This window comes from Aquila chrysaetos, chromosome 3 (genome assembly GCF_900496995.4).
Source record: "Aquila chrysaetos chrysaetos chromosome 3, bAquChr1.4, whole genome shotgun sequence".
Lineage (NCBI taxonomy): Eukaryota > Metazoa > Chordata > Aves > Accipitriformes > Accipitridae > Aquila > Aquila chrysaetos.
The window spans coordinates 19,170,332-19,187,017 of record NC_044006.1 but is presented as its reverse complement, the minus strand read 5'-3'; the positions used below and the strand labels follow the sequence as shown (position 1 = coordinate 19,187,017).

The 16,686-nt window shown below is 47.9% G+C and overlaps 1 protein-coding gene across 3 annotated transcripts in view; it reads left to right on the top strand.

Annotated features, from left to right (window-relative positions):
• The first annotated feature begins 2,872 nt into the window (after window positions 1-2,872).
• TBX20 (T-box transcription factor 20) overlaps window positions 2,873-16,686 on the top strand; it is a 47,344-nt gene continuing 33,530 nt past the window's right edge. The window contains exons 1-4 of one of the 3 annotated variants that reach the window (XM_030010289.2): window positions 2,873-3,245; window positions 5,396-5,630; window positions 6,883-7,047; window positions 12,279-12,387. In XM_030010289.2, the coding sequence (XP_029866149.1) occupies window positions 3,119-3,245; window positions 5,396-5,630; window positions 6,883-7,047; window positions 12,279-12,387 (636 nt within the window). In that variant the 5' untranslated portion in view covers window positions 2,873-3,118. The remainder of the gene's footprint in view (window positions 3,246-5,395; window positions 5,631-6,882; window positions 7,048-12,278; window positions 12,388-16,686) is intronic. The other 2 variants (XM_030010290.2, XM_030010288.2) reach the window with 2 other exon arrangements.

Here is a 16,686-nt window from a genome sequence, read left to right as displayed (position 1 = left end):
GGCTGCGGCGGGGACCGGCTGCTCCGGCTGGCATCCCCCGGGAAGGGCGCGCTGGGTGGGGGCTTATTAATTACATCCCCTCGGTTGGGAAAGCGAAGAGGGGACCAAGAGCACTGGGGTAGTAGTGGGACACGCACACACACCCCCGCCTCTGAAAGCCCCCCCCCCCCCCCCCCCCCAATCCCCGGAGAGGGGCATGGGCAGGGGCGGCAGAGCAGCCCGGGGGAGCTGGGGTCTCCCCCCCTTCCCCACTCGGGTCAGCGGATCAGCGTGTCTCCCCGGCTTGGTCCCGGCGGGGGAGGGAGAGGCAGCGAAGATTAGACGGCCGGAGCCGAGCCCCGTTCATTGCCCACGAGAGAGGAGGTGGCGGGGGGGACGGGGGGCTCTGGACGTCTAGACAAGGCTTATTTCTTTATCGGAGGCGGAGTGAGGGGAAAACTAAGAAAATAAAGATTCTCGTGGGACAGAGCGAAGAATTGCATGACTCACTCAACTGAGCAAAGAAAAGCCGTCCCGCGTGGACGGCCCCCGTTTAAAATAAAACAAAACGAAGCCCCCCGGTTTCTTTCCACCCTGGTATTTCATCTCCAAGGTACGAGCAGGGACCCACACGTCCCCAGGGCCGGTCCCTCTCCCAGGGGAGCAACCCCTTGCCCGGAGGCGATTGCCAACCCCGTCCCCGCTCCACGGCAACCCCCCCCCTCCCCATGTCGGTGTTTTCCAGCCAGGCGCGGTCAGCACCGAAATATTCCCCGCCGCCCCCCCCTCCCCTGAACTCCGACGGGCCGGGCACGCCGGGGGCAGGCCCTGCTAGGGACAGGTATGTTACGACCTGGCTGCTCGGGGAGGGGGGGCGGGGGGGGGGAGAGAGAAGCAGGGGGAAAGGGAGAGGGGTTTTGGAGGGTTTCGCTGGTTTTTTTTCAGGATCTGCTCCGTTACTTTGACGGGAGCTTGGCTTTTCTATTATCCGTATTTACACTGCGCATAGAGGAAGTAGGAAAGCAAAGGGGACTTAGGCATTCCCCCCCAACACAGGAAGGGTGAAGAGAATAATTCCCAGGTTTTGTACCCTCCTTTGTCTTTCTTTTCAGGCAGGCCGGACTCTGCTTTTCAGGTAGAGCCGAGGGAGCGCAGGGCCGGGACCCCCGGGACCCCCGTCCCGCCGCCCCTCGTACGCCGGGAGCGGCCCCAGGAGCGGGGCTGTCCCGCAGGGAAACCGGGCTGTTAAAAAGAGGGATGTCCCTCGGAGTAAAGGGGTAAAGCGGTTTGAGGACTTTTTGTTAGGTTTTGGTTTGGGTTTTTTTGTTGTTGGTGGGTTTTTTTGGTTGGTTTTGTTTGTTTGTTTGTTTGTTTGGGTTTTTTTTTCTTTTTTGTGTCGGGATTCATGTCGGGAGAATCGTTCGTCTTGTTTTCTCTGTGGCAAGAGGCGATGTTTCCTGAGCTGACCTTGCAGCCGCAGGGTCTCCTGGTTCCCCGGCCGGGGAGGGGGGCTGGCGGGGCTCTTCCTCTGTGCCCCCCTCCCCCGGCTTACACCTTGGGCAAGACCGGGCCCCCAGACCACCGCGGGCCGCACTGAAATCTTCAGCCCTCTGCCAAGCACTTCGGGCGCTTCTAAGTATGCACGCCCTGTTTGTGGTAGAATATATATATATATATATATTCTATTCTATCTATATATGCCACCTATTAGTAAATTTAGGTAATAGAAGGGCAAACCGCGGTTGGTTCTCACTCATTTCAAAGCGATATCTCATGTTGCCCTCTTCACTGGCGGTCAAGGGTAACCCAAATAATTGTTTCTCCATTTTAATTAATAAAGTTCAGCAGGGACAGGAGTGGCACAGATCTGGACCTGACCGCGGGTAGTCCTTCCAGCAGCACGTCTCTTGGCACAAGCCTGCATATTAAAAGCCCCTCGGATTCTGTTCTAGGTTTAGGAGTTGGAACTTTAGGGACAAATTTGTGTGTCCTCTTGAGTCGTTTTAGGGAGCGAATATTTTCAGTCCTCTTTTTATTTAAAGGACTTTAGTTAAATTCCCCGCTTTTTTACTCACGGGACGATGCCTACACGGTGCGTTGAAAAGAGTACGAGTGAGCAACTTCCGTAAATCCCTGCCTGGGAATAATCTGCTCGTTGGCACCATCAGCCCGTCCTGGTTTTCTCTCCGTCTTATGTGCTTGATCAATACGGCTTAGTTTGGCGGAGCCGATGGAGACGGAGTTGAAGAAACCGGTGCAGTCAGTGCCCCACGCTGGCTTGGCTGGGACGGGAACCCGGGGAGGGTCTCACCGGGAGGCGGCGGGGTCGAGGGCGCCTGGTTGGGACGACAATATTCGGGAGCCGGAGCGGGAAAACCAAGCGCACCGTCAGCCTTCAAGAGCCTTCTGTCCCAGCAGAAGGCACACAACGACGGAGACGGCTGCTTTAAAAAGTTGCAGTCTTTTAAAATTTGAATTTAAAGCAGAAAATGGACACACGCACGAGAAAAAAACCAACAACGCCTTTTCCTCCTTTCAACCATCTACCCACTGATTCTTGCCTCGACAAAGCGAATAGCCTAGGGACCTTCTCGGGAGCATCCCCGGCCCTGTGCCCCCCCCCCCCCCCCTTCTCTCCGCAAAAGGGCTTAGAGGAGCGCCGGGGGGGGCACCCCAAACCGCCGCCGGGGCCTCGGTGGGGCACGGGGCTGGGTTGCCCGAAGGCGGGAGCGGCATCGGAGAGCCCGTCCGAGGGCCGGCCGCCCCCCTGCCGACCCCGCGGGCGGGCAGAGCCCCCCCTTCCCCCTTCCCCTCCCCCTCCTCCTCCTTCTTCTTCTTCGTCTTCATCGTCGTCGTCGTCTTCGTCTTCGTCTTCTTCTTCTTCTTCCTCCTCCTCCTCCTCCTCGCCTCCGCCCCCTCCTCCGCGGCCGGACCGGGGCCCTTGACGTGTCCCGCCGCCGATTGGCCGCCGGCCGATAGGATCTCCGCGGCCCCGCGTTAAGGCGGGGGAGCGCGCGGCGCCGGGCGCAGAGCGCCTCCCTTATTCCCGCCCGGTAATCCCGCTCCGCTACCCCCGGTACGGGCCGAGCCGAGCCGAGCCGACCCGGGCCCAGACGAGCCTCTTCTCCGCCGGGTGGCCATGGAGTACACGCCGCCCCCCAAGCCGCAGCTCTCCTCCCGGGCCAACGCCTTCTCCATCGCCGCCCTGATGTCGAGCGGCAGCTCCAAGGACAAGGAGTCCCCCGAGAGCACCATCAAGCCGCTGGGTGAGTCGGGGATGGGGATGACCGCCGGTGTCGGTGGAGGGCGGAGGTGCCGTCCATCTGTCCCCCGGAGGGCTCACCCTCCTCCGAGCTCCGGCAGCCGGGTCAGGCAGCGGCGGGTTCCTCCCCTTGCCCACAGGTTTCCCCTGCAGAAGGAAAAAACAAAAAAACCAAAACCCCCCCCCCCCAAAAAACCCCACCAAAAACCGCACGGCGAAAACAAGTTAACTCTCCTCGTTACCCACCGTCATTTTCAGGCGAGGCTGTTTATGGCTTAAACCATTTTCTAAATTCCTCCGGCTTAAATGACGCCGTTTATTTATCCAGCTTCGCCATTCGTAGCATAACCTCACACCCTAAGCTAGTTACGTTTCTCTTCGCTGGTGTGAAATGAACCTCTCCGGTGGTTCTTGCAAATCACCTACGTTTTTGAAGTCAAATAAGAGAATCTTATTCTGGCTTTACCAGGGGTAGTAAAACTTGTACGTAGACCTAAAAATCCCTTGGCTCTACAGCTACTCGATGTAGGCTCATATAGACTGTTTCACTCTGAGAGGATTTTCAATCCGAGAGGATTTTTTATAGTAATTCCTCGCGATTTTCGGGTAAGCGATTTCGCTTCTATTCAGTCGCCTCGATTCAGATTCGCGAAGGCTTTTTCAAAAAACCCTCTTCCCCCGCCCAATTTCTGCGGCTTGTTGTCCTTGCATGTACCTAAGAGTTCGCGGAGAACTAAAATAGTAATAATAATAATGTATTCAGTTTTCAGGGCGCCGATGAACAATATTATATTCAAGCGTATAAGAATTTAGAAAAGGCAGCGCTCTCAGCGTCTGCTCCATCAAATCAACTGACTCGATAGATTTCACATAGTCCAGGGATTCATTGTAAACTTTATTTTTCAGTCTAGACGATAACGTAGGCCGGGAATGTTGCACTATTCCGGTTTGACACATTTACACGGTCTTGTGTTAAACGCAGCTAGTTTTCTTCTTTTTTTTTTTTTTCTTTTCTGAAAATGCTCGTTCGATTAATTTAACTTTTTCTTTTTTTTCCCCAACTCATCCCCCCCACGCCGTTCAATTAGAAATCGAAGGGAAACGACTGCCTGTATCTCGGCTTTTATAAACCAGAGATGTGGGCGCAATCTTTCTCCGCAGGGGGAGGGCGCGTTCGCCCACCCCCCGTTCGCTGGCGCCGGGTGGCGGATCCATCGCCGCATCCCGGTATCGTAGCTCGGGGCCGGGGCAGAGCACCCCCCCGCCCTCCCCGCAGCCCTGCTCCCTCCCGTCTTCCGGCTGAAATTCCCAGAGAAGCCGCTGGAGCCCCCAAAGCCTCCCGAGGTTTGCGGGGAGCGGGGGTTGGCGGGTGATGGGGAAGCGCCGGCGGTAGCTACCGCACCCGCGCAAGTTTGGGTGGCCGCCGGCAGCTTCCCCCGGAGCCTGGATCTCCAACGGAGTGTGTTCGGCCTCAGCAAACCAGCTGGGAGAGAGGGCAGAGCCGGCTTTGCGGGCGGGTGAGCCCGCACCCGCCGTGGAGTTACTTATTAGGAACTCCCGTCCCCGCGGAGGAAGCACAGAGCCTGCGCGACCGCGCTCGGACTCCTTCTGCGTTACGCTCTCTGCCAGCGGCCCGATTTAGGAGCAGCCGCCCGTTGTCCCCCAGCGTGAGCCCGGCCCTCCTCAGCTCCCCCCGCCCCGGAGCCGAGCGCTCCCGTTTTAATGAGAAATAGTGACCTTTCCATGGAAGACCCTCGGTTAACGGGGGGGTGGGGGGCAGCGCGTAGGGTCCTCCTTGCCCCTCCGCTCCCCGCGGAGCGGAGGAATAGCCGGGCGGCGATGCGGCGGGGCCGCGCTGCTCCCCGCCAGCCCCCCTCCGGGCATCTCTCCCCGGGGAGAGGGGCCGCTCCGGGCTCATCTGCCAGGATCGCCACCCTCGCCCTCAAATGATGAGCTGACGCCTAAGAAAGAGCGCGGATCTGCGGGTGTGCTTGGTCAGAGAGGCGGGGGCAGCTGAGCGACAAATGCCCCCCCCCCCCTTTTTTTCTTTTGTTTGGAAAATAGTTTTTCTCGTCCTGGCTGAATCCCCTCTCTCTTTTTTTTCCTCAAAAAAAAAAAACCCACAAACCCAAACCAACCAACCAAACACTGCAGAACAATTCGTTGAGAAATCCTCTTGCGCCCAGCCTTTGAGTGACTTATCCAGCCTGGACCCTCACGGGGATTTTAGCACCAGCCCTTCGTCCCTGTGCACCGAGCCCCTCATCCCCACCACCCCCATCATCCCCAGCGAGGAGATGGCCAAAATTTCCTGCAGCCTGGAGACCAAAGAGCTCTGGGACAAGTTTCACGAACTGGGTACCGAGATGATCATCACCAAATCCGGGAGGTAAGGCTTTCTTTCTAAAAATGGGTTTGGGGGGGGGGGAAGGCAAAACACACAAAATCCCCACAGTTTTTATTTTGGGAGAGCAGCGCGGATGGCCTAAGGGGAGGAGGAGGAGGGTGAATCCCCTTAATTGCCGCCGCGGTGGTCAGCAGCCCCTCGGCGGGCGCTGCGCGGTGCTGCGCGGTGCGCGGAGGCGAGTGGGGGGCAGAGGGAGAAGCGGCCGGCTCAAATCAACCCGGAGGCGGCGAGGGGGGGTGTCCCAGCGGCTGGGTAGAAATATAGTTTCCCTAATAATTTGGTCCGTGGCTAAAAGCTGCTTTGTGCGGTGTGGTGATTTTTTGCGGGGCTGGGTGGGTACAGACACAGGGAAATAGGGCGGTCGTGGGGAAATCATTCAGTCAGGGCTCGGTTCGGTTTGGTTTTCTTTTCTCTCGGTTGCAGAAATGTGCAAAAGAATCCCAGGCTTTCTCGTCACCTCACACCATGTCGTTTCTTCAGTAAGGCTTTTGGGGTTTGGGCAGTCCGGAGGAGCCCAGTGTCTTGTCGGGTTTTGTAATCCCCAAAGTTACTTGTTATTAATGTAGTTCCCTGCCTATTTTTTTTTTTTATTAACGAGCTCTACCAGCAAGTGCTATAAAAAATTATTTTTAAAAGTATGTATAAAATCTACAATCCGGAGTTCAAAATTTTAAACTGTTTAAAGTTATTTATTTCTGGTCTACGGCAAAACCTTACATTTTAAAGTTGTGTTTTGTCAAAATTTAAGTGAAGAAAGGAAAGTTTACGTTTGAAAATTCCTCTCAGAAATATCCTGAGCAGGCTTAAAGAACATGCATCTAAAATATGTGAGAATATTAACAGAAATAATTTCTGCAATATTTCCCTAACACTTGTATGGATCCCATTAAAAAAATCCACATTTCTAAGGATTTATCTACGACTATTTTCTGAAATTGTAGTGTCCTTTTAACTAACAGCCAAAAAGTACATTTCTCCTTTACTCTTTCACTTTTACCACTTTTTCTTTTTTGCTTCCAAAAAATCGTTCTGACTTCAAGCTGCACTTTCTGTCTGTATTAGAGATACACACAGGATTTAACTTCTGTCATGCTAAAGCAGAACCAATAGATGCTTTAATTTTTTTTTTTTCCAGGTGGTTTAAATGCAATTCTTACTTTTAGCAGCTTTTCAGAAGCTCTCTTATTTCTGTTCTCCATCCATGTATTTATTTTCTGATTTGCCTTTATTTCAGGAGAATGTTTCCTACGATCAGGGTTTCCTTCTCCGGAGTGGATCCTGAAGCCAAGTACATTGTGTTAATGGATATAGTTCCTGTGGACAATAAAAGATATAGATATGCATACCACAGGTCTTCCTGGTTAGTGGCTGGAAAAGCTGACCCTCCACTCCCTGCAAGGTATGTAGATTTTACTGCTGGTCTTTCTTTTACCTACTTTACTTTTTTTTTTTTTCTTTTTTCCTTCAAGAAATACCTGCTATTAATCTTTCCATACTGTTTGCAAACAGTGTTCTGAGACTTTGCGTCCATGCTCAACAAAGTTGTTTGCAAAACTCTGATTAATTTCTGTGATGCAGAATCGGGCCTCAAACCTCTGCTTGAGGCTTGATTTATACTGAACGTTCCAAGCATGCAGGATTTGGCCAAATGCCCTTATATATATATATATATATATTTAAATGTAGTTTGCCTCAATTCAGATAAGAAAGCTTTAAAAAAAAAAGAGAAAAAAAGATACTGATTTTTCTCTTGGGTTTGCCCCCCACCCCCAGCATTTGACCTCATAATTTAAAGCAATCCAAGCACCACCAGCCAAGTCCAAGTAGAAATACTACATTACAGTTCAGTGCTGTTTATGCTTGAACTGATATTATTTCTTGATAACATATCCAGCATTTGCTAACGGATAATTTTATCCTTGCTTTTAGTCACCTCTTAGACAGCAGGCAAAGTATGGATCAGTTCTACAGCACACAGATTTATTTTTTTCTGTTAAGAAATCATGACATTTTCTGAGACATTAGGAAAAAATCAAGTAAATCTGTCGTTCCCCCCCCCGCCTTTCAATACAGAAACAAAATGCTGTAGAAAACTAATTTCTAAAATCATTCTGTTAATGTAATTAATGACAGACTCCTTGCAGCATTGGGAAGCTGAGGCTACAGCACTAGGCTGTATGGTAGGAGGGCACTTCAGCAGAGACCCACACTTCACTGTATTCAGCCCAGCACTTCAGTACGTACTTAAGTCCCCAAGTCCAGTTAAGACTGAAGCACATGTTGAACGACTTTGCTGAGTCAGAGCCAGAGATATGGAAATAACACGAATGCCTCTCTGGCTTCAAAGAAACTTTTCGTGGAGGGCTCCGCGCAGGCACACAGATCCGCTCCAGGTGGCTCAGCCCAGGGTTAAGAACTTGCTTATTACAGGGACAGAAATTAGAAGTGAAATGCAAGAAATGGAAGCACATTTTTGTGTGTGTGTGAGTATAGGGACCGAATCCTGCACGCTTTCCTCATATAAACAGTTCCACTGAAAGCTTGCTGACTGCTGATCTCTGGAAGGCGGCTCAGGGAAGTAAACAAACAAAAAAAGTGCATGCAGAGAAGTTGTGATTAAAGACAGCAACCTAGGAGTTATGTTGGCTTTGTTTTCATGGCCAAAAACTCCTTCTTGCAATGTGGTGGTTAACGTCTGAAGGCTTCATTTGACGTATTGTAATGGGCACTGATCAAAACCCAAAGAAAAAATGTGGATTCTGCTCCAAAGGAGTCAGCATCAAAAGAAGAAATAAGGGAAGGACAGAAATAGTTTTAAGACAGGGTTCTCCCCTTCTTATTTTTCTGTTCAAGTGCCTTTTGGAATACCTTTAAACAGATTGCTAATTCACACTGGCATAGACTAGTTCAATGAAGAAATACAAGAATATAAGGCAAGAGATTGATCCTTGGAATAATTAGCAACCGCCCTACTGAGTGTTTTAGAGCTGGGGTCAAACCTTCTTGGAGTTTATTATCATCATACTGTGGTAGCTCTTTAAGGTCCCCATCAGATCAGTGCCCCTGTGCACAAATGTATACCTGTGCTGTTTCATTTTCAGGATGTTTTCAGGTTGTTTTGCCCCTGTGTGTAAATGTATACCTTTCATGGTTTGTTTTCAGGATGCTTAGCCAAAAGACCATTGATCATAGCACAGGCACAGATTACTTTTTCTTTGTATGAAGGGGACTTACAAATACATTTATGCACTTTCTCCTTTTTATGCTCCTGTTTGGTGAGAAAAAGGATGTCAAGAGGTTCAGCGTGCTGACATTTGCATTACTATTGCTTTTTCTGAAGCATTAATGCATCTTTTGAGGTGGGATGCCACAGTCTTGCTCAAAGAGATTAAAAGTAGTACTCCTCCTGTCTTGAAACGGGTTTGATCCTGCTCCAGTAACAGGAGCCCTTAATGAAGTTACAATTTCTTGTCCTCCAAACACACTGTTTTAGCTCTCCTTACTTGAGGAGTGTCAGCGAGGGGCATATGTGCACCTAGCATCTGGACGCTGGTACCAAGGCGCTGACTCCCCACGCACATCACTGCCTGCATCTGCATAGGCATGACAGCATCAGGGGAATTAGGAGTCATGTTGTGCATGAGTGTAAGACTTTGCAGGATCGAACCCGTTAAATGTTTTGCTCTTTCCATTATAAAAATAACTTTCAACTATAAGACAGCTTTTTTTTTTTTCAAAATTAATAAGTATTCTGTGATTCTGTTTGAAAGATTAGCCCTTCGGGGAACTTTCTATAAAATCCAGTTTTATCCCTGTCTTCCTACTGTCAATGTTTAAGACAAGTTTATGTTGCAACAAACACTTAAATAAAAATACTTTTCAGAGAGTCTTTTGTAAATCTTCTAAAGTGCTATCTGGGGAGAGAATTCCTATGTGATACTTTATGTTTGTTCTTCCAAATTGCTAAGACTGTGTGAAACATCAGTTTAATAAGTTTCAGCATGTACCTTTATTTGCTCTTCCTTTTTCACCTGCTTTCTTTCATTCAAAAGTCTGTCTTTTTTTTTTTTAAATTTTTTGGGGTTTTTTTACTGTATTTGGCTACAATCATTTGTTTAATGAAGTTAGTGTTTACATGCTTACAGAGAACTCTAGGTAGGAAATATTTAAGAGGTATATTTTGCAAATTATTCAAGACATTAAGGTAATTAAAAGCAGCATGCACAGGGCTTGTAGGACCAGACCAACTGTTAAACTAAATAGAAGGAGAGCGGTGTCGCATTCCAAAATATGCCAGAAGGAAGCAGTACCCAAACCTCGCATATATCATGAAACACTATATACTGTGGAGGAAATTCACATCCAAATATGGCTCCTAAAGCCTTTGTGAATTGAAGCGAGCTGCTCCTGGTGTCTGGCCGGCCGTGGGCAGCAGAGCCCCTGGCAAAGTGCTGGGGGAGCCTCGTGTGCTGCGCTGCAATGTGCACGTTTATTTCTCTAACCCGTTTGCTCGCAATCTTCTTGACGACTTCTGCTTCAGAGGGCGATATGTCTAGTTTTCAACCTTCTTCTCCGAGGTGTACAAGCTCAGGCCATAGGAGAAGTGTGCGGATAAGTGTAGTTCACCAGGTGGGACCACGTGTTGCAGTGGGATCGATGGCGCGTAGCAAATCAGTAAAGAAAAGCAGTGTCTATTAATACATTTATGTAACCGATATTCAGGTGCCCATCCTTCAGTGACTTTCCCATTAGCACTCCGCTGACATCCAGGCACTTCGCAGTTTGAGAGCAGTTACACCTATGGTGTAAAATGATTGTGCTCAGCTTTTAGACACATGAAGATCTTTACTCGTTCCCCAGCACACATTTGAAATAGTTCAGCTTTTTGGTCCCAGTTAGCCAAACCTTGCTGAGCCTGACACTCTGTGATCACAGTAAACATTAGTAGCTATCCAGACATTCAAAATTAGGAGTGTGGCTCAAAAAAAAAAAATATCACAAGACTAGCTGAAAACTTGCAGGACATGTTTGGGACTCTTTGTTTTGCCTTCTCTAATTCAGGGCTCTAAAGATTGAGATTTTCACAGCTTTTTATAGGAAGGCAAAGTTAATTTTCATGAGAAGTAAAATTCTTTTGATATAACAGGATTCCAGGTCTTGGGTTTTCAGATACATCATAATTTTTCATGAGCCTTGCAGTGCAATCAGCAGAGTTGATAGCAGTGAGGATGCTTGTATGCTAGGAATATTTTATTGCTACAGGAACCCTGGCTCAGCATCCCTCCCGTGGACATAGCTATGCCAGCCAAGCTGTGTTTTGGATCAGTATAAGGAAAACATCCTCCACATCTGAAGCAAGCTGTGCCGGTAAAACTTTAGTTTCACTGTGTCTTGGGGATTATGCTGGCAAAACTGGAGAGTGCAGGATCAAATCTCCTTCCTCTTTGAGCAACAGAGCTGTGCTCCCTGGAGTCTCTAGTACAGGCATTCCTTGATTAGGGATCAGCATAGTCTATCAAAGAGTTACGCCCCATCATTCAGTGGTTTTTCCATTCTCCTCTTGCCTAACCAAAACCGGAGCTCAACAACAACAACAAATGTTTATCTTTCTAACCCAGCATCTCAGCACTGCCCCACCCACCTAATGGAAGAAATCCATCCGTGTGGCCAAAGACATCACCCGAAATGAGAGCCAGGCCCTCGGCGAGTGATAACCAACACTGGCAAAAGCAGAACAGGTCTGGTTTTCACTAGCTGAAGGTCTAGTTCAGCCCTTAATTCACTATCACAAAAGAACATTTGAGTTAGTTAAATCATTTTCAGCAATACATTATTCCTATAAAATCATTGTTTTTAAATAGCCTGGCGCTTGTAATTAGTCTAGTCATAATGTATATATCATTATATCTACATGTCTTCTGTGCTTCCTTTTCTTCTGCTTAATTTCCCAAGTGGCGGGTTGTTAATTACAGAGCTGCAATTAATTTTTCACGTCAGACCACTGTGCTGGACTGCAGCCTTCAACCTCTTATAAACAGACGTCACCACAGCTAATGTGTGATTGAGTGCAGGTTAAAATCATTATCACGGCTTAATGTTACATATAAAGAAAAATGCATTTTTATCTACATTCCCCCATTATCTCTCTAATGACACCATGTTTTTTCTCTCGGAGCTGTAGTCATTGTTATTTTAAGTGCTTGTTAGTACAGCTGGGGGCAAAGACATGACCAATTTTTCATTTGGGAAAAGACACAACAGTGAATGTTAGTTAAGTCTCCATTTTAGATAACTAGATAAAATAATAGGTATGGTTAGAGAGCAATCTAGCACTCTGACACAGGATTCTTCATTACGTCCCAGTGAATTAAACAACTCAAGTCATCTGCTTTACTGTCTTTCATTAATGGTCGTATTTCAGGTGTTCATTACTTTGGGGGAGCTTGTATCTTGTTTGAGTAGCAGATCTGTATTACCCTAAGCTCTCAGGAAATCCATGTCTGTGAAACCACCGCATACCCCAAAAGCAAGATATTATGGGCTTTTTAATTACATATGGATGTGGTGCCCATGCGCAAGCTGAGAGGTGAGATTTTTTTTATGAGCAGGCCTTTTCCCTGTCTTTTTTAGGTTGTACGTGCACCCTGACTCCCCATTCACGGGAGAGCAACTGCTGAAGCAGATGGTGTCCTTCGAAAAAGTCAAACTCACCAACAACGAGCTGGATCAGCACGGCCACGTGAGTAGCTCTCCTGGTGGGAAAGAGTAAAGGAATTGCTCACTTGTGCCATAGGGCTAAGGTTGCGGGAGAGAGGCTGCGACGGGGAAAGTCTGCCGTGGCCCCCACGTTACACCTTTCTTGGCCGGCCCTTCGTACCACAGTGGAGGAAGATGCTATGTGAAGCTTTAATGTGTTGGGTTCTAATCTCTGTTGACGAGAAACAGGTGACTTCAGAAATGAGTTTTTTTCACTTTTCATAAGGTAGAGCCCAGGTCAACACAAGTGTTCAAATTATGCTCCTATGGCCATCAGAGGCAGAACATCCACTGGGGAGAAGTTCAGGGTGGAGTGGAGCATCAAAGTATGGGAGAGAAGGGAAGGAGGGGAGCTTTTTGTCATGCTTCTGCCCACATTTTGCTGTGACATGGCAGTGTACGCTCTGCCACGTGCACTGTTTAGCAAGCTCACATGCTTTTCCATGTGTGCTTGGAAGCTCCCTCTCATTACAGGCAACCTCTTGGGGTTGGGTCCTTCAATAGGGGCTCTTTTACTCCCAGACTCAACGCAGCATGGGCACAGAGTCAGCAGAAAATACTGGTGCGACACCAAAACAATGGCTGTTGAATTATAAAAATAAGTGTGCTTCAGCTGCCCTTGAAATAACTGTAGGCTATCTGCAAGTTAAGGTGCCACAGGGTGGGCTTGGGCCTCTAAAGGAAACAGGTCCCCGCCCTAATCAGTACCAGTTTGTTGTCACAAGCCCTGCAGCTGGAAGCTGGTAAATAGGACGCAGAGCTGCTGGCCATGGGCTCCCACTATGCTCCATCAGTGGGGGCAACCCCTTTAGCTACCTGACTGTCTAATGGTAGGTGGTAAGAAAAAGTGTTGTCTGTCCTGTGCCCTTCCCCAAAAGTGGCCGTAAAGTGCAGGAATGGCTTGGTAGTGCCTCCAGATTGCAAAGGAAGAGCTAAAAGCATTGTCTCTGGACTCGGTGAGTCTCCAGGGGAAGGATGAAGGAGCAAGGGGATGGATCTGAAAGGGTTGTTGGCTGAGAACGAGGCAGTTAAGAAGAGTGAGTGTAAAGGCAGTGTTAGTAAATGAGGTGTCAGGAAGAGAAAAGTGATTTTGAACGCTGAAGCACAAGCACGTCGGGGTAACTAACCTGTAAAGCTGAACAATTGTGGCATACACGGTGTCAGAAATCCCTCCCCTAGTGTGGTATTTATTGCGTGTTCGGACTGTGTGAGACAGTGGCCGTTTGTCTGACCTGTGTTCTCTGCAAATGCTTCTCGTCCGCAAGAGAATTTTTACTCATTTCAAGACCTAAGAATTGAACCACAGCCATGATCATTTAAAATACATCCCAGAAACAACAACAAAAGTAGTTTAAAAAAACAGAAAATGAAAGAAAGCCCAGATAGATGCCTCTGTGTGGTTCTTTGTAAAGATCTGTCTGTGGGTATATTTTTTCTTGAATCTGGTTCCCACCGTTGTTCTTCTCCTGGCTAGCAGAGAACGTCTTCTTTTTTTTCCTTCTCTCTTTTATTTCATAATGTGTAGAAGGGCAAAGCTGAAGATTTGTGGGCTCTATCACTGAGTGATGATAGAGCAGTATATGTGAGCATTTAAAAAGAAGCATTTTTCATCATAACAGGGGCCATGTGTGCCTCTAATAAAGGGCTCGCAGCAGTATATTGCAAACTAGTTAGGAGCGGTGCAGTTCCCAGAAGCCCAGACGAGTATAAAACTGAAGTAGGTCTGAGAAGCTGTCGGGAACAGAGACATGTGACAGAGCAAGAAGACGTAATTGTCTCAAATACAGGCAGTGGGAGAAAATGATCTGTAGCGTTTGAGATACAGCCTCCCAGTTAACTTTCCACGAAGCAGCAGAGGTGGATCCCATTCTGTACGTGAAAGCTTTGGACAGCTGAAGTCGATGGAAAATTTTGCATGTTCAGTTAAGAATAAGCCCCGAAGGCTTGATCCCATGTTGAGATTTGCATGGCAGGTGTTTACGCCTTCGTGGAGCACTCCCTTTTTTAATATTTTGTGGGGTTTTATGTTCCAAATTAGGGTGTCAGGTTTTATGTGCTGCCTTATTGAAGCTATGTAAATACCATCATTGGATGCTCAGTAGAATTAAGAAAGAAAGTAATTCTCTGGAGCCTTTAAGGAGGAGTCACTGTGCCATGGTCAACGGCATTTCTGAGCTCTTGTGTACTAAGAGAAGGGGAGAATCGAAATGCTTCCTGAAACCTCTCCCTTCAGTTTGAAAGAGCCCTTTCTCACTGAAAAAAAAAGTTTTTAATTGACCTGCTAAAATCTCAATTATGTTTGATAAGGCATGTTGGTTCCCAAGGAAGTTTTAATGATCTAAAAGACGCCTTTAAGTACTAGTTATAGGTAGAGAAGCTGGATCCAACCTGATTCCAGTTTGTTCTAGTTGCTTGCTTTCTCCATCCTCCAGGAGACAGTTTTGGTTGTTAAGATAACTGTGGTATTTTATTTGTAGGGTGGTTCATTTCCTGAAAAGGAATCTGAAGAGAAGAGAGGCATTTGTTTGTGCTAGCATTTGTTTGTTTTCTCTTATTCCGAGACTTTTGGAGTTGGCAAGCATCTCTGCTTGTGTATCTTCAACAGCATGCATAACCCCATAGCTATGTACATATTCTCCCCAAGCATCAAGCAGGAGTCTTATCTCTGTGTGCATGACATACGGCTTGCTCCATGGAAACACTTTCAGATCTCCTTACCAGAGGAAGGAAATGGCTCCTGTCTCTGGATTTTTACAGCTGAGCAAGTAATTCCCATTTTTCTGGTCATGGAACATTTATGAACGTGATTTTTTTTCCAGATTTCACACAGACTGCTTCTTTTAGGACTTTCGGTTGCATTTAGTTGGGGTGGCATAATTTCTGGTTTATGGTGAGGTGAACCATGACTGTATACATTATCGTAATTGCTTTTCTGGCATTTATGACAGCAAAACTCAAACACATGAAAGTTTGCAAAAGCAAACACAAAGGTGTGAATGTGGCCAACAAGTAACTGTGAAAGCAGGGGTTTCAGAACAGCCACAAGGAGTTATGCCCAGGGTTTTATTTAAAGTCAACCTGGCAGAAGTTAGGAACCTCCCTGCTTTTAGAAAGCAAACTTTGCCTGGTAACGCTCTTCTTCGGTGAATATGGAAGCCGCATTCACAGCATAGTTCCTGAATTTAAAGCCACCTCAAGGGTTTTGCAGCTGGCATCCAGATTGCCTCTGGTGACCAGTCTGTAGCCAGTGGGAGCCAGATGCCTAGAAACCTGCCTGACCTTACAGCAAACAGGATCCCATAAGGACGGATCCTGGTCATCTCCCCTGCTGCAGGCTGTCAGCACAAAGGATGGCTGGGGGCCTGTGACCATGCTGTACTGCCGGTAAGCGTGTGCCAGGGGGCTGCTGTAAGTATATGTGCACCTGATGTTTCCCTTGGGGCACACCAGCATGAGTATTGCAGAGCTGGCATCAGGGATTTTCTGATAGCTACACCGTGCAGGTAGGGGACTGCTTGGACTGTGAGACCACTCTCAGGGGCTACTTCAGAGATGCACCCTGTATATGTAACTCCTTTAGGCTGTTTCGATGGTCCTAATGTAAGAAGTTGCATGGATATTAAGGGGTACCTTTGTGCAGCATCCTGCAGACTTTAGTATCAGTGAGTATTGCAACGTTGGCAGCCTGTGCGGGGATGCAGATGGAGCACTACATACACACACCCACACGAAAAGGAAATAGTGGCCTTAACTTTGGCCTTGGGTCTTTTGTGACCTCCTGACTACATTCGGTACTTGTTTTGTAGCTGAATGACCCGACTTGCCTCTGGTGGGAATGTGTAGTGTAGAGCATCGTGGCAGGGGATGTCATCCATGTGCACTTTTGGTTTCGGGAAACTTTCATAAAGGATTACGCGGTCTTGTTTGAGAAATGGAGTTTCTTTATTACAGTTTGCATTCATAGAGGAGTGAAAGGAAAGGGCATGTGTGGGAGCTGCTCTGTCACGGCTTTTTCCTCCTCCTGCTTGGCTGCTGCTCAGATGTAATGCCTTGGTGTGGATATTGCGGCCATGAAAGGCAATGGGAAGCGCCGAGCTCTGTGGGCCAACCCTTCACTAAGCTCATCACCATCCACGCACCGTCCTTTAAAATGTCTTTTCCAGCTGCTTAGAGCAGCCCAAGTGACTAGGATGGTAGGACAAAATTTTACAAAGAGAGGGAAAAGTGCTAAGGATGTTAAACGCAAGGTCAATGGCCATTGTGTGTCTGCGCACATAAAATG